We start from the raw sequence: 26536 nt of genomic DNA, 5'->3' as shown, positions 1-26536 counted from the left end.
GTGTGTTGGGGGGGCAGGGAATAAGCAGATTGCTTTAATTGCAGGGACAAACTCTTGTAAGCTTAAAAAGAAACATTGAGTAACACTGACTGATCTGTGAGAAGAGATTTATGTAAACTGCACCTAAACCACAAGTCACATGGCCTTGTCCTCCTCTCCCCCCCCACCCCGTTCGTGCGTTTGCTACTTTTGCTCACAACTGAGGTTATGTTTTTAGTTTGCTTCCTTCCTCAGTCGCGCAAGGTTCCTTAAGCAATGCTAGCCTGTGAATGACTTCCAGTTGAATTCAAGATGTCCTTAAAGAGGCTCATTCAGCAGAACCGCAACGCCAACTGTGTGGGCTCAGTTTACACCCCATACTTGGACCCAGTAGGTAACCCACCACTGGACAACAAAAGAAGCCAGGCATTCACAAATTCAATAGACATGTTGTCTAGGGACTACAAGCAGGTATGTTTCATTATTATTATTATTATTTCTAATCCGGATTTCACCATGAGGGTGGGTTACAACAATTTAAAAAGAGTGTTAAAAGCAGATAAGTGTTCAAAAGAGTTTTAAAACCAGTTAAACCAAGTTACAGTCAAGAGAATGGGGTGGGAAATATATCTATCAGAGGTATCAAAGATAAAGAGGGTTGCCTTCAGCACACCACATAATTTTTTGGGATATGTCTTTCTTATGCTTCATATTTCTGTTGCTGCTCTTGTTCATTCATTTCCAAGTTGGGCTAATGGGAAATAACCATGCAGACGACTTGTTGGGTAGATTCAGGGCTGGTCCACACATGAGGCAAGGTGTGATCTTTATTACCCCTGCCCCGTTCCTGATGTAGACCTTCATTCACCCCTTCTTCCCTGGTGGTGAGGAGAGCACCATTTTGTGGTTTGCCTCAGGTGCCAAAATGTCTTGGGCCAGCCCTGAACTGTCTATTACAGGCATCTCCAAACTCGGCTCTCCAGCTGTTTTGGGACTACAATCCCCATCATCCCTGACCACTGGTCCTGTTAGCTAGGGATGATGGGAGTTGTAGTCCCAAAACAGCTGGAGGGCTGAGTTTGGGGGTGCCTGGTCTATTGCTTTTAGAGTTGCAATCTTTTAACAGTCCTAGATGCTGGCCTATATTATTCACCTGAACCACAGAAATTTAGCAGGTGAGGCTTTCCCACCATTTCTCTATGCCGCAGAAATCTACACCTGTTCAATTTCCATGTCTTAGGCTACTGTTTTAGGGCTGGTCTGCCCATTAGGCAGCGGGAGGCAGCTGCCTCAGATGCTCAGCCAGCTGATTTGGAGCTTTGCGACTGGGAAACAAAGGGTTATCTTTTTAATTCTACTCTGTGGGAGAGGTGCTTGTAAGATTTTCTTCCTCGGATGCCAAAACAACTTGAGTACTAATATCAGGAAAGGAGGGTGACTTGGAAAGGAGGCTGCCATGTGGTGTTTCTCCTCAGGCCCTGGGCACAGAAGCAGGGACTAGGATTGGCACAGGCAATCCCAGTTGATTCTAAGGGATTGTGGCCAGGCATGGTCTGAAGTGCTTGCTTGTGCTGTGGGTAAATCTTGAAAGAAACCATAGGCGTGGGCTTTGGGCCCAAGATCAATTCACCATTCAAGCCACCTCTGTCAATAAGTTCCTTGGCTGCTTGCTAAATTGACTAAGATGTGCCATACCTGGGACTGCTCTCAGTTGACATTTTTATATTTTATATTATATTTATATTTTATATTTTAAATTTATATTATATTTATATATTATATTATATTATATTATATTATATTATATTATATTTATAAATTTATATTAAATTTATATTAAAAATATTTTATATTTTATATTATATTTTATATTTTTAATCAAGAGAGGCTCTTGCTTTCCACTTTTGGGAGCTGAAATTTGTTCTCTCAAGTGTAAATCGTTTAACTTCAGGCAATGGTGATGACTGGGTTGTTGGTGCCTCTGAGTCAGGGCTGGCCCTAGGTATTTTGGCACAGTACCCAAAGCCAGTCAAGTTATTTTGGCACCTGAGGAAGAAAATCCCATAAGCTCCTTTCCCCCTTCCCTGGAAGTAAACGCGTTGTTGTTGTTGTTGTTGTATCAAATGGTGCCTTTGCCCTAGCGATGCACTTTCACTAGCACAAGATGAGACACCCCATTTTCCCTTGATTCCTTCTACCAATAGCACCCTCTATGGCATACCCCATTCTGTTTCAGAGGGTCCGCTATTCTTCAGAAGCAGATACTGCAAAAAAGGAAGAGCTGTACTGGGTAGGAGGACTCTTTGAAAATCCAGTGCCCTGCCTTGAGCAAGCACAACCACTTCTGTTAGTGAAGAGTCACAACTGAAAGGCAACCCACGACTTACCATTTATTCACTTTTATGACATCCAAAATCAGTTGTCTGGGGCAGCAGCTTCACTCTGCCTAATGGTAGGACCAGCACTCTTTGGAGAGATGCCTTTATCAACAGCTAGTAGCCATGATATGTGCTTGAACCAGAGTCAGGATGCCACCCAACACCACCTGCTGGTGAGAAACCAGGAGAGAAGGGATATTTCCTTTTTGCCCCACTTGAGGGATTCCTGGAAATAGCTGGTTGACCACTGTAGGGTTTAGAATGCAGATGGGCCTTTGATCCAGGAGGGCCATTTTTAACGTTTGTGTGTTCCTAAGCTGGGGGAAATCAAGAGGGTGTAACTGTCTTCATCATGCCCTGAATTTGAACTTTCGGAGTCACCTGCTTGGCCCTGTCCAAAGGACCCTGGACCAGGTGGAGCTTATATGATCGTAATTCTCATTGGCAGCTTTGCATATGTAAAGCTTTCATCTAGCATTTTGTTTTCTAGACACAAATGAATTTCTAATGCAACGCCCTCCCTTCTGTCTTCTCCTTCCAGCTTGCTTTAAGTAGGACAATCTCTTCAGGTGACTCTGTTGGCCCTCGAAGGTAATAAAGGCATTGCTTTCTCTCTCTAAATATTAGTTCATTACATTGCTACTAAAAATGTGAAAATTGTGTGTGGAGGCCCAAGGCAGATACTGAAAAAGGAAGATGAAAGTGTGAAAAAACAAATAACTACAATGAAATCTGTGGGCTGGAGAGTTGTGGAAAGACTGAGCAATGCATACCCACAGCCCATCCCTAAACCCAGAAGCTAATGCAACCACCATTACATATTGCAGTGTGGCAGAGTATCATTAGGGAGTTAACCACCTTCGTATTTCTACTTGAAATGAAAGGTGGTATATACTTTGACGACGACGATGATATTGGGAATGGATTTGAAATAATTTCTCCAGTGCATGGCTGGTCATTTCCCCTGTGCTACCAATTGGGTAGACAGAAGGCCAGAGTGCAGAGGAAGTGGGGCATCACTTTATATGTGATGCGTTCCTTTCATTCAGTGGCCCAGACCACACAACCAAAATGGAAAGCCAAATATAGGGACAGAAAGGATTCATGCATATAGTATTGTGAAGGGTGAAGCAATTAGGCGGTCATTTCACTATATGCCCAGCACAGAACTCAAAAGTGGGTTGAAATGATGCCATGCTGGAAAACATGGAGGTAAGCTGGGATGTGGGAGGAAGGATGAATGGATGAGTCTATTTCTCATCCATGTCACTCTCAGATGTGTTTATGCAGAAGTCCATTCATGCCCACTTCTGCTACTTTAAAAAAATAATCAAATCTGCATGAAAATTTGTGTTTTTGAATGTATTTCCCCCCTTTAAAAAGGTATTTTCTCCTAAAAAAATTATATGCATTTCAGTATTTCATCTTTCTTGAAGCTGAAAATTGCATCGCAGAATTCAGGGAAGTGTGAAATCTGAAGCATAACTGTTTACAGTTTTGCTTGTTAAGTCTGGGATGTGCAGATCTGGTCAGAGGATGAATTCCTCAAGTATCCTTGGCTGCAGGAGATGAGAGACAATGACATGATTGCTTCCTTGTATGCTCAGCTTTGCACACATCCAGTCAATCCACATTCTCACAGTGAGAATGATGGATTGGTGATGTGTACAATTGGTGATGATGGAATGGTGATGTGCACAATACGTCCTGTAAATAATCCTCTCCATGTGATCTTTGGAGATGTGGGGGGATTTTAGATTTTTCATTGCACAGTACTTGTTAAGAACTACTGATGCTTATGATGAACAGTACATTTATTCTAAATTAAGCCTTAAACACGTTATTTCCTTCCAATGGGTTATTGACTTTGTGTGTATCTGTGTATCTCTCTCTCTCTGCAGAAAGTCAGTTAAAATCTTCAAAGATGATAATGAAACGTTTGGATTTGAAATTCAGGTGAGCCTTTAACACTATGAATGCAGGGAAATTAAAATGAGAGCTCTCAAACCATTCTGGAGTGCTGTTGCCATTATCAGGTTAGCCCAAGCACACTCATCCATGTAAGCAGGTGTGTGTGTGTACACTACGGGATACTTGGCTCTCTCAAACCTGGAGCTGGCCCTGGCTTTTTCCTCAACCTAACCTAACACAAAATTGTTGTGAGGATATAATGGGGAGAACCATGTATCCCGCTTAGAGGATAACAAAACAGAAGTGCTTCTTCACAACCGTTAGAAAGAGAATGTTTCATGGGGTGCTAAACTGCTCCTCGTGGTTGTTACCCCATGTTGACTGGAATGGGGAGGTCTTTATTCCATGCTAAGCCAACATTTCATAACTATGAAAGACCCAGTGTGGCCTACTGGTTAGAGTGCTGAATTAGGACCTGGAAGAGAAGGGTTGAAAGTTAGAAGGCTACTCTACTCAGTCTACCTCACTGGGTTGTTGTTGAGGATAAAATGGGGGCAGTGAAGAACCATGTGCACCACCTTGACCCCCATTGGAAGAAACTTGGAATATAACTGTTACAGCAACAACAGCTATTTACCATGCATAAAGAGGTGGATTGGGCTTTCTGTGAGAGCTCAGAAGATCTCACAGCACTGAATGCCTCAGAGACGAATGAAAGAGGCCCCTGAGGTGTCTGAGTTCCTCTTCTTCCTTTCCCCTCACTTCCTTTTCCAGTGCTATATTGTGAGGAATATCTGTTGTGGGCATTTAACCATTGGAGCGGGGAGGTGGTGTTGCAGGGCCAGCCCTGCCATTAGGCGTGTCAGGCAGCTGGTGTGGGGTGTCATGAAAGGACAGCAAATTGTTTCTGTTCTATTTTTATTGCCAGGGAGGGGCAGAGATGCTTGTGAGATTTCCTGCTCAAGGTGCCAAAACCACTTGGTTGGCCGTGTCAGCAGCATTTGCTGCTCTGCCTCAGGCAGCAAAATGCCTTGAGCTAACCTTGGGAGGGGACGCTGTTTAGTCATTTTGACAGGACCTGATAAGGGCCAAAACAGTTACTTTAGTTTTGCCTCACATTCCCTTCATTTTGTTAGTTGTAGCCAATAGCTATGCCCAGGCAGGAGACCTAAGAAACATTGCTTTGCCTCTGACCAGATCCTTGATATTGTAATTTTATGTTGTGAACCACCCTGAGATCTACAGGTATAGGGTGATACACAAATTTAATAAATAATGATAATAATAAAAAAATTGTCCCCCTGCTGGGTGCTTAATGAATTATTATACACACCTATTGTCAGACTGTCTTACAGTTGTGTAACACACCAGGGCCTTGGACACATACTTTCTTTTGTGGTGCCATATGAGCAATTTCTTCCTGATCTTCTTTAAATGTCTGGGAAGGAGAAGGACAGCCTTGTTGTTGGGTGGGAACAATGTTTGTTCCTGTTAGTTCCTCCCCTCTACTACTTATCTTTTAGAAAGAGGAAGCATTTGTTTCAGTGTTGCGTGGGAGAGTGACTGGGTGGGAGGATGCAGTTTGATGGGTACGTAAGCCAGTTTCAAGCCACAAGATAAACCTTTTCCTGTTCCCAACGCTGTGTTTCTGTTCACAGACCCTTCGATTGCAGCGCCACATCAGCCACTCCTTGGAAACTTGCACGTACATCTGCAAAGTTAAAGAAGGAAGCCCCGCCTCTCTTGCCGGACTCCAAAGTGGTAACTAGCCTTTTCCCCTACCCTAAAGTTCACCCAAACAAAGTTCACTGCAGGGATGGGGAAAATATTCAGCTTGAGGACCACACTTCCTCACAGGCAACTTTCCAGGGGCCACACACCAGTAGTGTGTGTGTGTGTGGACATAGACACAGACACCACAGACACCCCCCCTCTCGCCATGCAGGTAAGTAAGAGGCACCAGAATTCAAGGATACATTCTAGTCAGATAAAATCACTACAAGACGGCACAGAGTGAGCAGACTGGCCTGGACCATAGGAGCCAACCTCTAGGGGCAGAGGGGTCTTTACCCCCCCCAAAGTTGATGGGCATTGCCGTTCAAATGGTGTGCATGCACTGCATCATGTGATCGATTATGTGTGGCAGGGCTTACCTGTCCCCCCCCCCCATATTTTATTCAAGTTGGCACCTCTGGCCTGGACAGAGTCTTGAGGCCTGGACATGGATGTGTGGACAGCCACAGTCAAACCCTGGGCCTGAGGTTTCCCACTCCTGGTTTATTGCTTCTCCCATTTGCTTTTGTTTTTTTAGGATACAGAGGGAACAATGAATACACAGTCTCTAATTATATCCATTTTTGAATCATCACAGGTTATATTTTGACCAACATCAACGGAATGAGCATCGAAGGACTTGCTCATAAGCAAATGGTGGACTTGATCAAGTCATCAGGGAACTTTTTGAGGTAATCAAAAGCCCTTCTGCCCCAAGGAAGACAAAAAGGGGTTTCTCATTGTTTGTTATTGCTGCAGAGAAATGGCCAAGGCAGCAATGGGCACAGGCCACAAGGAACATTCCAGGATTCAGAACATTAGAGAGAGTATGCAGGCAGGCAGGCATTTGCCATCAAAAGCCAATGGTGCACTCAGGGCAGGACTTTGGGGCAAAGGTCCAGGGCCCCACTCAGCAGAATGAGCAGGAGCCCAAATGCAGCAACAGAGCTGACTTACCATATATTAAGCTTAACTGAAAACGGTGGTGTTTGTACAACCATTAAGTCCAGAATCTGAAACAGTATTCAATCTACGGACAACTCTTAGCATTGTGATGATAGAGGACTTTGCAACATTTTAAATAAAGCAGCATTACTTCAAACCATAAAACACAATTAAAATGACAACAGATTTAAATCAAAACAGTGGGGACAGTAGAACAATCCAGATACATAAGAAAATTCAAAACTGCTTAAGCAAGCCCCTCCAAAGCCTGAGAGACCAAGCATTTTATTAACAAGGCAACAGAATTCCAACAATATTGTGGCCAGCCATACCTCCAGGAAGAAGGAATATCGTAGTCTGCGTGCCACTACAGAGAAGGCCCTCTTTCATGTCACTTGACAGCAAGGTGATGGGACAGTAAGCTGCACCTGCCAGTCTCAGAGCCCGAGTTGCCCGATAGTTGCAACACAGCCTAAAATGTGGCTGACATATGACAATCAATTAAGGTCTGTTACCCTATGGTTCCTTTGGGACATATCAATGGGACAGAACTCAGAGGGGATGTAGGCTTCTCATCTTAATAAAAGTACACCTGTTTTCTCCTATGCCCCCTTCTCTTTCTCAACCACAACCCTGGAATATCTCTTTGCCCCCACTACTCAGGCACAATTTAATGGCATTTAATCAGAAATGGATTTCAAGTCCTTTCACATTCTTAACCAGTAATACACGTTTCTCTTGGATTAGGCAAGAATCAGTGATGACATGAGCCCAAGTTTGCCTCCTTATCCACCTGAGCTGCCAGAAGTTATTAAGCTTGTTTTTATTTTATTTTATTTATTTGTTGAATTTATATACTACCCTATACCCAGAGGTCTCGGGGGTGGGGGTGGTTCACAGAACAAAATCAAAATATAAAACATTGTTGTCCCAATAGTAATTTTGTCTGTCTCAAAAATCAAGTACGTAAATGATGTCTGCAAACGTTCATATTTGCCAGAGGCAAGTAACAGGAGATGGCTATCACCATTCTCCTTGTGAACTTTAGCATGGCTTATATTTGGTAAAGGAGAAACAGCCAAGACTAGATGGAGCCACAGTCCAATGCAGGAAACGCATGTCTGACATTTTAACTTGCATTCATATTAGCAGTATGAAATTTTATTAATAGTGGTAATAAATAATAATAATAACAATACTTACTGTTTGCAGGTTAGATACTGTGAATGAGTCCTTTATAATGAAGCGGATGGAACTGGAAACTAAGCTGCGGTTCTTGAAGGTACTGATTCTATATAGAGGATAGAAAGCATCAGTTTTAACTATGCAGAAACCACCTGAAGATACATTTGTTTATTTAGGGGCTTATATCTTTGATTTTCTTCACAAGTGAACTCAGAGTAGTTCAGATAACAAACCATAAAACGGACATAAAAGCAAATTCAATATACATACTCCCAAATCAATAAGAGCAACAAAACAACACCTGCCATGCAAAGTAGCAACATTATAATCACAGCATCCAGGGAAACTACCCAGCCTTTTCTCTGTCCCACCTGAATCAGGAGAGCCAGCTGAAGGGCTAGGCAGGTGTTTGGAGGCAGTGATGAAATCCTTGAAAGATGGAGGTGCATGTGTTCTAAGTTCTCAAGTCGAGAAAGTGAGAGGGGGCAGCCTACATGGGGTTGTCCTTCAAGATAACTCAGGAGCTTCAACTGGTCCAAAAGGCAGCAGCTGGAGTTGCATTTAGAACTCATATAACCCTTGTTCTAAAACAGCTGCATTTGTTGCCAGCAGTTGGGTGATGTTAATTGCCCTCAGCCTAATTTAATGCAGGTGAGGGAAGCTCAGAGGGAGAACAGGAGGCGGGAAACATGGGGTGAATTGGGGAAAATCTGAAATGGAGGTGGAGGAAGCTTGAGATTAGTTCAGTACTGTACTTTGATCCTATCCTTCCCCTGGCAACTGGGGGTGGGGGTGGGAGAAGAAGAGGAGGAGGAGGAGGAAGAGAGAGAGAGAATGAGAATGAGGGAGGAGAAAGGGAAACAGAAAGGGGAAAATAATGGCCCCACCCACTTTTTACTCCAGCCCTGCCCACTGCTCCCAGCGAATTACCCCCTTCCCCAAAGAATGTAGCCTCAACAGGTGGGGGTGGGGGAGAGGAGGAGGAAAGTTCCTTAGAGGGGAAAGCCCATCTATCTCTGATGGCTATTACACTAATGCTAGCCTAATGAAGAGTAGAGCACTTGCCCTAGACACTGTTTTTTGGGGACAAGGAAGACAGAAAATGGGCCTCAACGTACTGCTGCATGTCTTCAGTTATAAAAAGAGTGCAAAATTATTAAATCTTCTATTGCCGGTTTTGACTCATTTTGCAATGTGATTAATGAGCAGCCAGATTTTCTGCTTGCTGGAAAGGACTTAGTGCAGACAGCAGCTGAAGCAGAATGGCATCCGTTCAGCTTTCCTTGGGCTCTGTGCCTGCAGCTTAAGCCAGGAAAGTACATTTCAGCCCCCCAATATTTATATTGGGAGAGGGGAGTCAGCAAGCATCATGTGATTCCACCTAGCTCCTGGTGACTGGAAAGCCCCACTTTGCAGAGTTTTTAACAACATAACTCCTTGTCTAATTCATGCTGGAACAACACCCAGTAGAAACAGTAGCCTTGTTCAGATTTTCAGTTGCACAGATACTGAACAACCAAAGGAAAAAGCAGAATTGTGTCCACTGACCTTGCTGCTCCTCCTCCTCCCCACACCTTCAGTGGAAGGTCTGAACCTAGTGGAAAGTTGCACACATACCATTGTACATGCTCAGGCTCCTCTGCATTTAACGGGAGACCTGATCACATAGGTTTCCTAGTCCCTTGAAGCACCTATGCATTTATAACTGAACATTCCCATCTCAGGAAATTAAACCATTATCCTTAACACAGAGGTCATGAATTCTTGTCCCTGATTCGGAATTAAACTTATTTCACCTTCCCTTCTACTCATTGGGCGTGAAATCCTGGCAGGGACAGGGTTAAAGGTTTCTTTAGCTGCACAATGGGGCCTTCATCTTGATTAAGCCGTTAGCTGCTGCTGTGAAATTCCCATAAATCATCACCGCAACCATGCTGCCAATATCCAGCAGAGAATATGAGGGAAAGGTCCTTGCACTCTGCTGCTGTTCCACTCTAGTACAAAATCTTGAAACCGAAGGAGGAAACGTGGGAAGGCCACTAGCCCAGCCAAACTGCTTACATAACCCCAAAGCCACCACCTGTGCTTGACCTCCAGATGACACCAAATCCTGGGATGGTAGCAAGCGCCTTGATTAAAGCAGCTAAGAAGGCAAGGGATTCCTGCCACCCAGCCTAGAAAGAGCTAGCAAAATGTGCTTGAACCGCAGAGCCGAACTTTTTCATTGCTCTGATTAATGAGAGAGCACAGTGGCTGATTATTATGAAGCCTGGCAAACTAGGAAGAATGCTGTCTTGTCACTTATCCAAAACTTGGATAAACTCCCTGATGATGATCTTTCTCTCTCTCTTGGAAGGAAAGCTTTAGGAATCGCACTGGGATTTAAGGAAAGGGATTGGAGTTTAAAGGAAGTGTAATACATACATTTGCAGTAATCTATGATACACAGTACAGAATGTCACTGCTCAGCTGTTCTAGGGGAAAGTGAGATGGGATTATGTGTCCCAACAAGAACATAAGGAGATCCTTTTGGATAAGACCAAAGACCCACCTAGTCCAATTTCCTGGTCATTTCTCTTAGATTCTGATGTTTCCCTTGGAAGTTTCTCAACTCCCCAGGTGTGTGACCAGTAAGCAAATTTCGAAATCTGAATACCCAAAGTCCATCATAACCCCCCCCACAATAACTTGGATATGCATTATACCTTCCCTCTCCCCTCCAAAAAACCCCCACCATTCACTTTAAGTAGTGTCCAACTGAATCCAATGCCTTTGGGGGTGGGGGTGGGGGTTAAAATGCTGATTTAAAAAACAACAACAGGAAAAAGGCAACATGAGAAAGAGGGATAAAACACTAAACTGCATTTAACAACAAATACAAATCCCTCAGACACAACTGGACCAATTCAGAGAAAATCACTGGACACGTTTGTCACAATCACAAAGGGGGCTCGAGTGTATAACCAAGCTACTGTACCTTATAAAATGTTGTGCCCTAAATTGCAGTGATCTCTGCTTGCCTTTTACAGAAAACCCTGCAAGAAAAATTGCTGGAGTTCCAGTCACTGTGCTTACGAGAACACCACCTTGCCAATGGTAAGGCTGAATTTCCTATGATAGAAAATAAGAATGCATAACCACCCCAGTTTCCTCTGCAAAAATGATGTGAACACCAGTGAGTCAATGAGTTTCCTGAGTTTCAGATTTTGGTTTGCCTTTGTTCTCTCCTGCAGATAAAAGGTTTGGGAGAAGCTGTATAGAAGAACACCGCCCATAGCATAAATTGCCATGACAAGTCTTCAGTTCCCCCAAAGAATTATGGGAGCTGCAGTTTGCTAAGTGTGCTGAGAGTTGTTAGGCAGCCCCTGCTCCCTTCTCAAGAACTACAATTCCCAGACTTCCCTGTGAAGATAAATTGATTGTTGAACCACTTTGGGAACTGTAGCTCTGAGGGAAATAGAGGTCTCATACCAACTCTCAGCACCTTTATCTAGCTACAGCTCCCAGAACTCTTCGTTGGAAGCTATTACTGTTTAAATTCATATGATAATACTTTAAATATATGGTGTGAATGTGGCCATATGACACTGACTGTACACCTCTGGCTGGTATTAAAACATTTGCCTGAATTGTGCATACAGTCGTCTTTAGCATGAAGTTTCTGCTTTTAGGAAATTGCCTTTTAAACACTGCAAATGAAGCTTTTCACCTTGCTGACCCAGCCAATTTGTTTTTAATTGTATTTGTTTTATTGATTTACCTTTACGTTTTATTTCTTATTGTTGCTATTTTGTTTCTAATCTGCATTGTAGACTGCCTGGGGGGTAGCTATTTATGAAGGGCAGTTTATAAATGCCTTAAATATACATACATGATTTTTGTATCCACTTGTATTGATTTTTCAAGGCTGCTGTGAGCCACACCGGAGAAAGCAGAATTCCCCAGTGTCTTAATAAACAGCCTTTACTTATTACAGTATTTCTTTAATTTCTATACCGCCCTTCATCCGAGGATCACAGGGCAGATTACAGTATAAAAGCACAATATTATTTGTAGTATGTGATACAATTGTAATCAAATGTTGTCCCCAGAATAGAAGGTCACATGAATTAGGCTCATCTCTAAACTGAAGGTAGATAGGAAATCTGGGACCTCCACAGAGACCTGGAAACAATGAAGAGTTTAAGTGATGTAGGTTAGGGAGAGAGATGGTGACAGGTCCAGCGCCAGCCACTGAGCTCCATTGCTGGGATTTTAATCCAATTCTTGCCAGCCTTAATTTGATGCTCTTAGTGCAGGGGCTGGTAACCTGTGGCCCTCCTGATACTGTTTGACTACAGCTCACCTGATCTCTGACCACTGGCCATGTTGACTGGGGCTGATGAGAGTTGGTGTCCCACACCATTTGAAGGGTCATCAGTTTGCCATCGCTGCTCTGACCATTATACTACGCCAGCTCTCAGGCTGGCTAAGTAAAAAATAGAATTTAACATTTGTATAGCATAGGGGTGAGGAACATTCCCCTTCTGAGCAACCTTCCAGAGGTTGGCAGGGCCAGGAGCAAATGTGGAGCCACTGTGGTGTGTTGGACTAGGACCTAAGAGGTCAGGGTTTGAATCCTCACTCAGCTATGGGTGACCTTGGGCCAGCCACAATCTCTCAGCTTAACCTACCTCACAGGGTTGTTGTGAGGAGAAAATGGGGAGAACCACAGAGCTCCTGAGAGGAAAAGGTGGTATATAAACGTAAGAAAGGAGGACAAGAAAGAGCAATGAGGGTGAACACCTCTGTAGAGTTGGCTAGTTCCTCTGTGCATGCTCACACCCCCCAAGCAAGCAAGAGGCATTATCAGAGTTCAATGACACATTCTAGTCAGGCAAAAACACTTGGGGTGTGAAGAAGGGAAAAAATAGAATAGAATAGAATTTATTATTTATACCCCGCCCATCTGGCTGGGTTTCCCCAGCCACTCTGCGCGGCTTCCAACAAAGCATTAAAATACAGTAGTCTGTTAAAACATTAAAAGCTTCCCTAAAGAGGGCTGCCTTCAGATGTCTTCTAAAAATCTGGCAGTTGCTCTTCTCTTTGACATCTGGTGGGAGGGTGAATAGGGGTTAGAGTTCCAAGAGAGGCCAGAGAGACTTGGAGGGCCACATGTGGCCCCTGGACCCGAGGTTCCCCATTCCTAGCATAGCGTGTTTGAGTACTCAAAGAATTTACCATGCATTTTTAGTTGTAATCCTTACAGCGACTCTGCAAGGTTAAGTTATTATTATTCCCCTTTCTGCAGATGACAGAGAGACTTGCCTAAGGCTCCCTGATAAGTTCATGGCAGATACAATTCATAGCTCAGTCTCACCTACCACACTACACTTCACCAGCTTTCACATTCACACAACGTGCACCAGTTAGAATGCAGAAGTGAAACACACCCACACCCACACCCCGCCCACTGGGGCGCTTATCGTGTCATCTGAGAGCTAGCAATGGGTGGGTCTGTCAATTTCAGTTTCATTCAATTTTGCATTCCCCCCCAACCTTAATTTCATATCTCCACATTTCTGCACCAGTTTGCAATTTTTTAAAAAAAGAAAAAGTCCTAATGGAAATTCATCAGCATTATAGTCCCGTTTCTCCTAATCTGCATAACTGTATGCAATATTGCCTTACACATTTTTGCAAAGCAATTTCCCCCACCACCAAATAATAACAGTTCAATTTTGTATGTCATTTTCAGTAATATATGCATCTAATGCACACTTTACCACAGTATATGGATTTTTGTACACCTTACTTGGCTGGAAAACTGCATTGCAAAATTCAGGAAAGTGTGAATTTTGAAAGATGGCTGTGTTTTGGTTCTCATGTTGTTTCAGAGTGTGAATTAGGAAGGATCACCTTTAAATGAAAACTGAATGTAATTTCTCCCCCATTCCAAAGTGAGAGCTCCAATGATATTTCAGCAAGATCAGTACATTTAGTACCGTGGAACTTCGGGTTATGTACCGCCCTCCTTATGAACGCTTTGGGTTACGAGCTCCACTAACCTGGAAGTAGGTGTTCCGGGTAGCAAACTTTGCCCCAGGATGCGAGTGGAAGTCACACGCCGGTGGTGTGGTGGCAGGAGGCCCCATTAGCAAAAGCGCGCCTCAGGTTAAGAACAGTTTCGGGTTAAGAACGGACCTCCAGAATGAATCAAGTTCATAAACGGAGGTACCACTGTGTATTATTCCAGCTTGTGTGTTTTGAGGTATGTAATGCGTGTTCCCTTCTGTCTCTTTCCTAGGGGAAATGTGCTCGCCACTTGAATTTGTGGGACTGGAAGAATCTAACTTATTTGGTGATTTTGCTGGATCAGGGTCAGCCTTGGCAAACAAACCCCGATTTCCCAGCGAAAGCAGCTGTTTAAGCCGCCTGAGCTCAATGACTGTGGACAGTGAGGACAGCTTCTACCAAGCCTACGATTCAGAGGATCCTGCTAGTGGGACTTTTAGCCGGCAGTCGAGCACAGAAGACGACTGCTTCCTCTCAAGGGACAGTGATGTTGCCTTTGTGAAGAGTTCACTGAGAAGGCACAGAAGCATCAGTGTGACGAGCAGTGGGTCAGCATCTCCCTCTTGGGATGGAAGCAACGTCTCAAACATATTTGGGACTCTCCCGCGGAAAAGCCGGAAGGGAAGTGTTCGAAAGAGGCTGCTGAAATTCATCCCTGGCCTTTACCGAGCCGTAGAAGAGGAAGAAAGTCGTGTCTGACAACTGAAGTGGGCTAGGAACTGCATCCTTCAGTGAATATCTGGGCAACAACCTGCAGCTTTCAAACCATTCAGACAGAAGTGCAGGTCCTACGTCAGGGACAAAATACAATTCCCATCATCCCTGATCATTGGCCATGCTGGCAGAGGCTGATGGGAACTGGAGTCCAACAACATCTAAAGGCCAAAGATTTCCCCATCCCTAACGTTGTGCCTGCACTTCATTCAGTGAAAAGTCAATGGAGGTGAAGGGAACACTTGAGACTGAGAGACTTGTTTTTGCCTGAAATAGTTTCAAGACATCCATATTGATATTATATATATACAGAGCTTTTTGGGGTGAAGGGCAGTAGGGTGGATGGCTGTTTTCAAATGACATTCGTACATTGTGGGTCAGACATGGCAACTGCTAGGAACTAAGTGTCATGATGGTCCTTTCCCAAGTCTTACTAGCTGCTAACAATAAAATTGGACATATTTCTTATCTAGGTGATCAAACAAAGGCCCATTCACAAGTTTGGCTCTACCAGCACATTTCCTTCACACAGTTATTAAGGGTTCGCAGCTGTCCACACTTGTTTTCTTCTCCCTTTCTGATCACATGGAAAAAGTAACCCATGAACCAGAAGAATGTGTGTGTAGTGGTTTGCAGGAGTACAGCAATTCCTGGGATTTGAGAAGCCTTAAGAAGCAAAGCAAATCTATTATAAGCATGAGAATTGATGCAATCTTGTGAACCAGCATACAGGTATATTTAGAATTATTTCTTGCATGTACAGCCATACCTCGGGTTACAAACGCTGCAGTTTGCACGTTTTCGGGTTGCGAACTGGAACGCGTTACTTCCGGGTTTCAGTGCTCGCGCATGCGCAGAAGCACAAAATGACATCACGCACATGCACAGAATCACATCACGCATGCGCACAGACACGGCGCTGCAGGTTGCGACCATGCCTCCTGCACGGAACACATTCGCAACCTGAGGTATGACTGTATGTGCAAAGAAGATTTGGCAGCATTAATGAACTGGGTTCATAGAGCTATAGCCTTCAGATGTAACTACACTGCCTGTTCCTGTTCTTTGATGTACGGTGTGTGTTCCAGAAGAAAAAAAGACCAAGTGCTTTAATACAGCCCCCCCCCTTGTAAATATAGTTCAAATTGCATTTCATGTGTATATATTTGAATATCAGTTTTGAAGAATGTAGTGGTTGATATTTGCATTTCAACAAACAAACTGAAAGGTGGTCACCAAATGGTAAATATTGGGATATGGACATCAGAAATTGTCGGGGGGGGGCAGGAGGGGTTAAAAACTCAAACATGCTAAGAAAATAAAATACTAAATTTTCAAGGTCCACATTGGGGGGGAAATGGAGTTTTGAGATTCTGATTTCTAAGTGGCTGGTTTTAAAAAGGCATGCATAGCTCCACTGCTGGAGTTGAATAGGTCTGGTCATGACCTACACCTAGATGGCAAATGTCTTGGAAACTCTGAACTCTAAAGCTGGGGTGCCCAAACTTTTTCCAAAGAGAGCCAGATTTGATGAAGTGAACATGCGTGAGGGCATGTTGAAGTGAACATGCATGATGAAGTGAACATGCGTGAGTTGTTGAGCTTTTTTCAGGATTGAGGTTGTTGACTTTTTAGGATTTCCCTCCGGGACATATACTGCCACTGGGGCCTGTTTAAATCAATTGGCAGGCTGGATTAGGCTCCTGAAACGGACTTTGGACAAGCCTGCTCTAAAGGAAGATAGGAAGGATAGACAATGGAGGAGCAAAATATAGCAACGAACAAGGCTGCAATTCTGAGCATGTTTACCTGGGAGTAAACCAGACCCCATCAGTGTATATGTAAAGTTAGGATTCCCCCGCAGTGCTCATCACCTTACACACTGTTCCCATTGAACTACATTAACCGTTTTGCACAGTTTGGAGAGTTCAGTTCCAATCAACGCCCTCTATGCTTCTTCCTCCCCTACTGTACTCAAGCAGAGTGAACTGAAAGAAAAAAAAATAGAGGATGTGGTCAGGGCCCCTTTCTTATGAATCCTGGAACTGCCTGCTAGCAGCTGTCTTTCATGACGTGGCCTGAAGGGAGGAGGATGTGGCAACCGTACAGAAGCTAAGCATGTCTGGATCTCACCAGGGTCTGGGTGAGAGGCTGTATGGGAACTTTCTGCCTGCCACCTTTGAGATCCATGTTGGAAGAGATGCAGCAAGATATAAGCGTATCAAATTAATAAGCAAAACACCTTGACCACAAGGAGTCAGAGTACCTGTACTAAGTACTCTGCTGATAAAGTAGATGAACTACTTGCTCACAAATAATTTCGTATTTTTTAAATTGGGGGCCTAACAATAAATTAGACAAGCACTGCCCTTTCTGAGTTTGACACCTAGTCAAAACTGCTCTATTTCAGGAGGTCTGTGAAACCTAAACGTTTTACATGTTTTAAAGAAGGATTTTCATTTCTTGAGGTTTTAAATTTTGGAGGTTTATGTTTTTAAATTTTGTATGTTGTAAGTTTTATTGTGAGACCTACATGATGAAAAGCAGGATACCATTTTTCAAAAAATAATAAATATGCGGGGAAGCAAATTTCTGCATGTCCATTCACAGCACACACAAGGGGGAGGGGGCTTTGGTCTTTCAAATTTCAGCAGTGTCCTGTGCGAGGCCAAAATTCAGCTCCCTCACCTCTCGCCTTCTGTTCTGCATGTGCACTATGCTATAGTTGTGATGCCCCGAGGTGCTGATGGGAGTTGTAGTCCAACAACATCTGGACGTCACTACATCAGCTACCTGTGCATTTGGACAAACAACTTGGCTAGGAATTTCAAGAAGACACAGACCTCTGTGCTGGCTGTATTGTACACATTTGTGTCACAAGGTTACTAAGGCACTTTGGTGGTGCCCTGTGGCACCACACACATATACGGACCCGTTTGTCAGAATTTACTGCAGTTCCCTACTGAGGGTGGAAGAGCCAAGAGCCAATATCACCACATGAGGTTGACCCACAGTCTCTGCCCATGCAGAACTCTCAAGGTGGGTGGGCTTTTAGGTGTGTGGTTTAAAAATAAATAAATGAGGTGAGGTATTCTGTGGGAGGATATTTCCATTTTCTCTACAGCTGCAGGTTTAATATAGCATGGGGGAGAGGAAGTGTTTTTCTGTCATGCCACTATGCTAACATCAGCTGTTGCCACAGTAACGTCGACCTTACCACAACCAGCAGTGCTGACGTAGGGGGGCAACTGTCTGCCAATAGCTATTGGCAAAAGACCTCTGGGCCAAAAGGACTTCTGGGAAGTTGTTGCACCACCTCCATCTCAACAGGAACACCAGCAAGGGAAGTTCAGCATGGACCCAACCAGATGTAACTGGTTCTTAACATCTCTTTTCTTTCTTCTGGCATTATCAGTCAGATCTCTTTCCTCCTACTTTTTTATTTCCCTGCTTCCTCTGCCAAGTCTTGCCTTTGAATTTCTAAGCCTGAGGGCAGGGCCTACATGACATGTCTTATTTTCATTTATACACAGTGTATGCCAGTGGCACTTTGTATTGCATTTTCATTGGTGTAGAGACTTTTTTCCTCCTGGGAAACAGACTAATAATTGTGATGCCCACTCCTGCTTTGACACCCATCCCCTCTGTGTCACCAAAAGCAAAGCGTGTTCATGTTGCTTTAGAACAACTGCTTCTACCCAACTGAATATTTAATCATATAATTTTTTAGTAGATTAAACTACTAAAGATTTCTTTAACTGGGTGACAGAATTATTGAAAACGTATTAGCCAAGGAGTGCATATCTCAGACTCAGTCAACAGGAAATTTAGGACGTAAGCAATGTTACTATTGCCTGTCAATGTCAGTGAAGTCAGGGACGGCGCTACCATGAGACAGAGTGTGGCAAATGTTGAGCAGCAAAGAGTGGACACAGTGTGTGCACTGCGACCTACCCTGTCCACCTAACTTAGCCAGCTGCCTTCAAGTACAGAAGACGGTGTCCCATTGCCACTGTTGAAGTAAGCTTCAGCTGCCAGTCCAGTCTGCTTCTGTATGTGAAATGGTGAGAAGACATCACCTTGCCCTTAGCTTAGCAGTGAAATGCCCTGGGTGAAGTTTAAAGAGAAGATTATCAGCATCCCTGCAGCCAGATGAACATACTTATTGGCAAATAAATACTAGAGCTGTGTGCAAAGCCCCCTGCATCTACCTTTGGCCCCGATCTGGGTCCCCCAATCAGGTTGGCCCACCCAGGAATCACCTGCCCTGAATCCGGTCCCAAATTAGCTTGGCGATGTTGCACCTCCTCCCCACATGACTTCCAACCAAGAGCAGAGGGGTCAATTCTCTGCAGGGAAGCACTCTGAACCATGCAGGATCAGTGCCTCTCTGCAACACCTTTTGTCAATGCCGTGTTAGGCTCCTTTGCAAGTGGCCAATTCTTCCCCCAATTAGACGTTTTACAGCAAACTAGAGCTAAGCTCAGCAAAGAAATCACACCCCTGTCTCACTCGCCTGCTTCTGTGGCCTGCTTCATACATCGAAATGTTTGAAGCTTTTCGATGCGGTTGGTAAGACAAACAGGAAGTGGGTGTCAGAGATACATGGGAGGGTGCTTAAAATGGTTCCCTTGATCTCAGGCAGGGTTTAACCACAATAGGGAGGATGTCTTCTACTTTCAGGCTTGAGATAAATTGTTTTTTTTCACCCCAGAGTGTTAAGTTTGATATGATGCACATTTCTGTATATTTCTGAAGTATGGTGAAAATCCTAACTGTTGTTTGACCAGACACAAGAGTGGAACTTCTCTTCCTCCTCACAAAAGTGAATTTGTGCCTTGCTTTAGAAATACTGTTTTCACCCATTTGCTAATTTAATTGTTAGATTAATGGTATGGGGTTTAGCAGATTAATCTTTAATTGGATGACAGCCTTTCTGAAAATGTTATTAGCCTGCACAATGCATATTTGAAGCTCAGTTTACAGTTACCGTATTTTTTGCGCCATAACACTCCCTTTTTTCCTCCTAGAAAGTAAGGGGAAATGTCTGTGCATGTTATGGAGGGAATGCCTACGGGTGGCGGGGGGGATCTACTGCAGTCGTGAGCAGAGGATCCATGGTTCCCCTTCCTTCCCTCCTCCGTGGCTTGCTTTGAAACAGCAAAGCGGGAGAAGAGCCGCTGAGTGGGGAGGACAGAGGGACAGAGAGCAAAGCGGGAGAGGAGAGGTTGGTTCCTTTAAAGCAAGCAGGCTCTCTGTCCCTCTCTCCTCCCCACTCAGCTCGCTACATAGCAGCAAAGTTTTTCAGCTCGCTAAGCTGGGGATGAACGGGGAGGAGGGAGAAAAGCAGAGCCTGCTCGCTTTAAAGGAGCAAAGTGGGAGAGGAGCCTTCTCCCCTTATACCCCTCTTCTGCATTATTAGCAGCATCCTTCTCCACCCACCCCACGCGTGTTCCTTCTCCCCTTAAACCCCTCTCCTGCATTATTAGCAGCATCCTTCTCCACACACCCCACCCGTGCTCCTTGTCCCTTGAGTGCTTTTCCTTCCCTCCCCACTTAAAACGTGGTTACAAAGCACGGATCCACATGGATCCTCAGGATTTTTGCACTGGGTCACCCCAAATTCACCATCAGATCACATAGCATGTCCATGGCTACATCTTGCACCAAAAAAATCACGCACCCACTGTTAACTGGGGTGCAAAAACGTGGTTACAAAGCATGGGTCCACATGGATCCTCAGGATTTTTGCATTGGGCTACTCCAAACTCAGTGTCAGATCACATGTCTGTGGCTACAGCATGAACCACAAAATCATACATCCACTGTTTCATTTAGATTTTTTTTTCTTGTTTTCCTCCTCTAAAAACTACGTGCGTGTTATGGTCGGGTGCGTGTTATAGAGCGAAAAATACGGAAATCTAAAATGTAAGCAATGTTACTATCATCTGTCAATGTTGGTTATTAAAAAAGAGAGAAAAGAACAGCTTATCAGAATGGGCATCATCATGCTCAGCTCTCTTAAAAGCTACTGTCTGTCTCCATCCTTAGGATCAAACAGAATATGCACTACAGTGGTACCTCGGGTTACATACACTTCAGCTTACATACACTTCAGGTTACAGACTGCGCTAACCCAGAAATAGTACCTCGGGTTCAGAACTTTGCTTCAGGATGAGAACAGAAATTGTGCTCCGGCGGTGCGGCGGCAGCAGGAGGCCCCATTAGCTGAAGTGGTGCTTCAGGTTAAGAACGGACCTCCAGAACGAATTAAGTACTTAACCCGAGGTACCACTGTAAATAACTTCTTTAAGATTTGTTTAATACAGCCAAGAATAAGTGTGTAGAAAGGCATATATGTTCAACTTTTAGTATTCACTGCAATGCTATACAGTGGTACCTCAGGTTAAATACTTAATTCGTTCCAGAGGTCCATTCTTAACCTGAAAGTACTTAACCCGAGGTACCACTGTACTAGCTGTACAAATAAACTGAAGAAACAAGGAAGTCAGATGGGGAACAGCAAATTAACAGTGGTTTAACTTCCTTACATACATCTGTCAGATATAAACAAATGAATATATACACCATAAAGATTTATACTCCGTTTCTAAATTACAGTCTTGTCTCTCCTATGGCATTCATTGGTTGCCTTTGATGACATGGCGTACAGCAGTGTTGGCTGCTGTTGAAAACCATGTAGCACCTCAATTCCTTGTTATGCCTGGGATTTGAGTGAGGGCTTGGCTGCCCCATGCAGTGGAAGTCGGAAGGATGCAGAAGCTGCATCAATGCAGCATAGTAACATTGCAGATAAGATTCATGACCACCAATTTCAGTTTAGGACTCTGCTGAATTTCTGTGAGGTTCCATTTCTGACAAGGAAGTTCTGTCCGGGCAAGGGTGTGTCTGTAAAAAAAGAAAACCCTAGCTTCTGCTCTTGTACACATCTTTGTTTTTAGCAGCCCTTGTTGCCCAGTTTGCTGCTGCAATGTCAGGCGGTGGGGTGTGGGGTACTGTTATCAGGAACGCAGTGGGTGGGTGACAGTGGCGGTGTAGAGACCTCAGGCTTTTGCACAGCTGGGATGGAGCTCACTGTACAAATATAAGAGTCGAAGGTTGCCTCCAGATCAGCAAATTCTGCCTTAAGAGGGGCGGGTGGGTGTGCCAAATCACAATACATCCAGTGCTAATATCCATACATATCCTGAAGAAAGCTGAGCAGTGAAATTCCCTTCCACAAGAACAATGGTCTAGCAAAGAATTTAGATATTCCCAAAGATGGATTAGATACCAGAAACTGCCTCAGACCCTGCAATCGCCTTCTGAGGCCCTTCTTCGTGTGCCTCCTCCACGAGAAGTCCGGAAGGTGGCAACACAAGAACGGGTCTTATCTGTGGTGGCCTCCATTTGTGGAATGCTCTCCTCAGGGAGGCTCTCCTGGTGCCTTCATTACATATCTTTAGACACCAAGCAAAAATGTTTCTCTTCAACAAGGTGTTTGGCTGATTAACATTGTATTCTTTTAAAATGTGTTTGTGGGAGCAGGAGGTTATTGGCTTGTTTTTGTTTTCTTGTGTATTTTGCATTTTTCTTTTGTGAACCACCCTGGAATCTTAGGGTGAAGGGCAGTATGTGAATAATAATAATATAATGATGATGATGAAAATGATGTCAATAAATGCCACTTGATCAAGCAGTCTCTTCTTATGTTCCTTTTTCTTTTTTAAACATTTTCTACGCGGGTGGCGCTGTGGGTAAAACCTCAGTGCCTAGGGCTTGCCGCTCACATGGTCGGCGGTTCGAATCCCCGCGGCAGGGTGAGCTCCCGTCTTTCGATCCCAGCCTTCCCACCCAGCAGTTCGAAAGCACCCCTAAGTGCAAGTAGATAAATAGGTACCGCTTTATAGCGGGAAGGTAAATGGCATTTCCGTGTGCTGCGCTGGTGCTGGCTCGCCAGAGCAGCTTCGTCACGCTGGCCCCTTGACCTGGATGTGTCTCCGGACAGCGCTGGCCCCCCGGCCTCTTAAGTGAGATGGGCGCACAACCCTAGAGTCAGACATGACTGGCCCATACGGGCAGGGGTACCTTTACCTTTTACCTTTAGTGGCCTCCGAGGGTAAGAAGTTTGAGAACCCCTGGAATACCCTAATGTAGACATTGAAGGCCATTAGGAGAAATCAACTTCTAAAAGTCACATGGATATTTCATTTAGGTGCAGCAAGTAATATTCTATCAATGGAATAAAATGATTTGATAAAGTTGCATAGGTTTAATGATGTCACTGCTGGTAAGAAATCATTAACTGGTAAGAAATCATTAACTGTGTGATTGTGATTCACTGGTTTATTAGGAAGCTGGTTGTCCTTTCTCCACGGAGCACATTATGTACCTTCAATGCTAGATTTGCTTTTACTGATTCTAGGTTTTAAAGGATTTCTTGATGTCCCAAGAATCAAGGGATTTCTTTATCCCCTGCTTAACCTCAGGATAAAAAGGGCAACTCTAGCTTATTAACAAAGGAAATAAGAACTCCTATTGAGAAAGACTTTTAAGGAATGCCATTATGACAGCCATTGTGAATTTGCTCACATATTGCTTAATCCTTTGTATTGATAACTGGAACTTGGACAATTTGCCTCACTTTGTCTTATGAACTAGTAACAAGTGCACTGTGACAATATTTGTTGATCAAAGGCTACCAGTGATACATCTGGACACACAAATTATATTTCTAATTTGTGGTGTACAGCATTTGGTGCTATGCAGACAACAGATTTTTCAGTTTAGATTAGAATGTAATTTGCAGCAATGTCTAATTGCAAAAAAAATATATGTTTTGATGCCAATAGGTGGCACTAGTAATAACAAAATTTGCTGTGGTGCTCCAGAAAAACTATCTTGAGAAAGTGGCTTGGAGGCCTCTCTGTCTCTTACATGGAGAAATATGCTGAGTGTAAAAGCCATACCCTCTATCAGCCTACAGATAGTCTTACACAAAGGGAAATGGTTTTAATTTTATTTCTGCAAAACAGAGGCACTGCAAAGGCAGTACCGAACTGCACAGTGCTTTATACGCTAATTGTTGGCACCTGTATGTCTTGGGAGACGATGGAGGATTGCACCTTTGGAGGTGAAGTCAAACTGTTGCAAGGTTGCAGCACCTGCTGTGGCTGTAGAGACCAAAGTTTTGTTGCAGCTGTGGTTCTGCTGATGCCAGTGTACCACAGTATTACTTCTCTCTGTGCTCCTCCCAGCTGTCATTCCTCCTCTGGTCACTGCTATGGATGCACAACCTGTCTGTCTGTCTCCAGGCATTGCGGTCGTCTGCAAGAGATTCCCACATAGCAGGGTTAATGTTGCCTGCTAAGGAGAACTGATGGAAAAACAACCACTTTCATCAGTTTCCTTGCTCACTTGAGGAAGAGCCATAGCTCAGTGGTAGAGCATCTGTTCTGCATGCTGAACGTCCTACCAGGTTCAAACCTTGGCATCTACACAGAGGACTGGGAATGCCCTGGAGAACTGTTGCCAGTTGACATTGCTGTTGCTATATTGAGCTAGATGGACCAATGACTTGGCTCAGTTTAAGATTCCTAAATTCACATAGCATCTCATGATTTCAGCTGAATATAAATCTCATGTGCCTTTTCCTGATGTATTTCGGTGGGTAGAACACATTCCTCCTGTTTCAGTTGTTATTTTCAGTACCAATGGGTCTTCAGAGCCAACACATGGCTTCAGCTGTTCACAAACAGTCTAGTTTGTTTATATCCCATGGTGGATCTCAAGGCAGTGGACTTGAGGCCACATCGCGCCTAAACCTTGGCCAGACACAGATCAGATCAGCTTCAGCAAGGTTATTGCACTATGTGCCTTCCTTCTGACCACAACCTCCTCACTAGCATCTCCCTCTCCCAGACTTTATTCGTTTCAGTGATTGCACTCAGTCATGCAGACTTGCATTTGATGCTCCTATTCATCCAGGATTTGTATGTCACGTGGCTTGCCGAGTGCCAGGCCGGGGCTGTTTGTTCCTCTTCCCTTCCAAGTGCCCATTTGAGATGCTTTCACTGCTAGCATAATTGAAGGCTCTATAATTACTCTCTTGTCTTGTGGGCCCCACAGGGATTGTGGGCTGCCAAGGCAGTCCTTTGCGATGTAGTACCCAGCTGAGGACATAATCTTTTTGTCATGGCTGTGCAAGTCCCCTGTTCTGCAAACAATAAGAAACGATATGGAATTCTGCAGCAAGGTAGCCCATATTCTGCAATGAGGAAAGCCAAATTCTGCAATACGAATAAATAATGGCTTGCTCTTTTGCACAATTTATTCATAATTGTTCAAGGAGCAGCACTGAAGCAAACTACACAGTAGGAACCAATCTATTCTATGCAGTGATTGTCCACGAAATACCGACGGTTTCACTGGGCCTCCATGCGAGAACTGTATTGTGGTAGGCGGTCCTAAGTCCCTCCTTCACAAGGCTGTTGCAAAGCTCGATGAGACAGTCATGGTAAAGCATTATAAAGGATATCCGTGGGGAGCAATGGAAAAACTCAAGTCTGGTCCAGCTATTCTCAGAATAACATATTCCTGGAGGACACTGGGCTACATTTGGCCATAAGAGTAGGGCATTAAAAATAAGGGACATTGTGTCCAGCTCATGAATGGTCCTAGAGGGAGGCAGTCGACAAAGCCCAACTGAGGAAACTGTTTTAATGTGCTCATTATCAGGAGTGGCTTGCCTGGGGCAGCAGAGCCACAGCAATAGCCTCCCAGCAGCAGCAGCAACACTGTTACTTCCTAGGGGAGTGAGAAAGTGATGAGCTTGGAGCTACATGCCTTCTTCTCTTCCAGCAATAGCAGTGGCATTGCTGCCAGGAGGCTGTTGCTGTGGCTCCATCCCACTGGGTGATGAGAAGTAATAATAAATTAATTTTTTTTATTTATACTCCGCCCTCCAGGGCCAGAGCCGGGCTCAAGGTGGCTAACATCAGTAAAATTACAATAAAAACATAATGGGGGGGGGGGGAACCAATTCAAAATACAGGTTAAAATACAATTTTAAATGCAGCTTCATTTTAAAAGTAGCCCATAGATCAAAACTGTAAGGGGAGGGAAACATAAGGGTCAGACTGAGTCCAAATCAAAGGCTAGGTGGAACAGCTCTGTCTTGCAGGCCGTGCGGAAAGATGTCAAGTCACGCAGGGCCCTAGTCTCTTGTGACAGAGTGTTCCACCAAATCGGGGCCAGTACTGAAAAGGCCCTGGCCCTAGTTGAGAACAATCTAACCAGAGTGTTAAGCATTGTAAGGGGCATCTGCTGCCCAGGAATGGCTGCAGCTGCCAGAGCAACTGAAGCTGGTGAAAGGCACCCATTTAAACCAACCGTAGATGATGAAAACGTTTAAACCATAAAAACGTTTAAGTAGCCAACCATAGACTTCACCAAAGGCAAGTAGAAATAACCAGTGTGGCCCAAATATGCAGCCTTGTGAAACCAGAGGAGGAAGAGGCACTTGTCACCTCAATAAGAAGAATTCAGTAGTACAGCTTTGGGCCTGTGATAGCAAAGGTCCTACTCCCTGCTGGATA

General features: G+C 44.1%; 1 protein-coding gene and 1 long non-coding RNA gene across 2 annotated transcripts in view; one reads left to right on the top strand and one right to left on the bottom strand.

The window, feature by feature from the left end:
• LOC128422843 (uncharacterized) overlaps nt 1-26536 on the bottom strand; it is a 48850-nt gene that overhangs the window by 12749 nt on the left and 9565 nt on the right. The window contains exon 2 of the long non-coding RNA XR_008332609.1: nt 8190-8277. This is a non-coding gene — a long non-coding RNA (uncharacterized LOC128422843). The remainder of the gene's footprint in view (nt 1-8189; nt 8278-26536) is intronic.
• CYTIP (cytohesin 1 interacting protein) lies at nt 75-15747 on the top strand. Its single transcript, XM_053407386.1, has 8 exons — nt 75-450; nt 2899-2948; nt 4259-4313; nt 5927-6029; nt 6640-6733; nt 8199-8268; nt 11201-11267; nt 14458-15747. The coding sequence occupies exons 1-8, from the start codon at nt 292-294 to the stop codon at nt 14922-14924; spliced, it is 1065 nt and encodes a 354-aa protein (XP_053263361.1). The 5' UTR covers nt 75-291; the 3' UTR covers nt 14925-15747.

This window comes from Podarcis raffonei, chromosome 1 (assembly GCF_027172205.1).
Source record: "Podarcis raffonei isolate rPodRaf1 chromosome 1, rPodRaf1.pri, whole genome shotgun sequence".
Classification (NCBI taxonomy): domain Eukaryota; kingdom Metazoa; phylum Chordata; class Lepidosauria; order Squamata; family Lacertidae; genus Podarcis; species Podarcis raffonei.
This window is presented reverse-complemented; position numbering and strand designations above follow the sequence as displayed.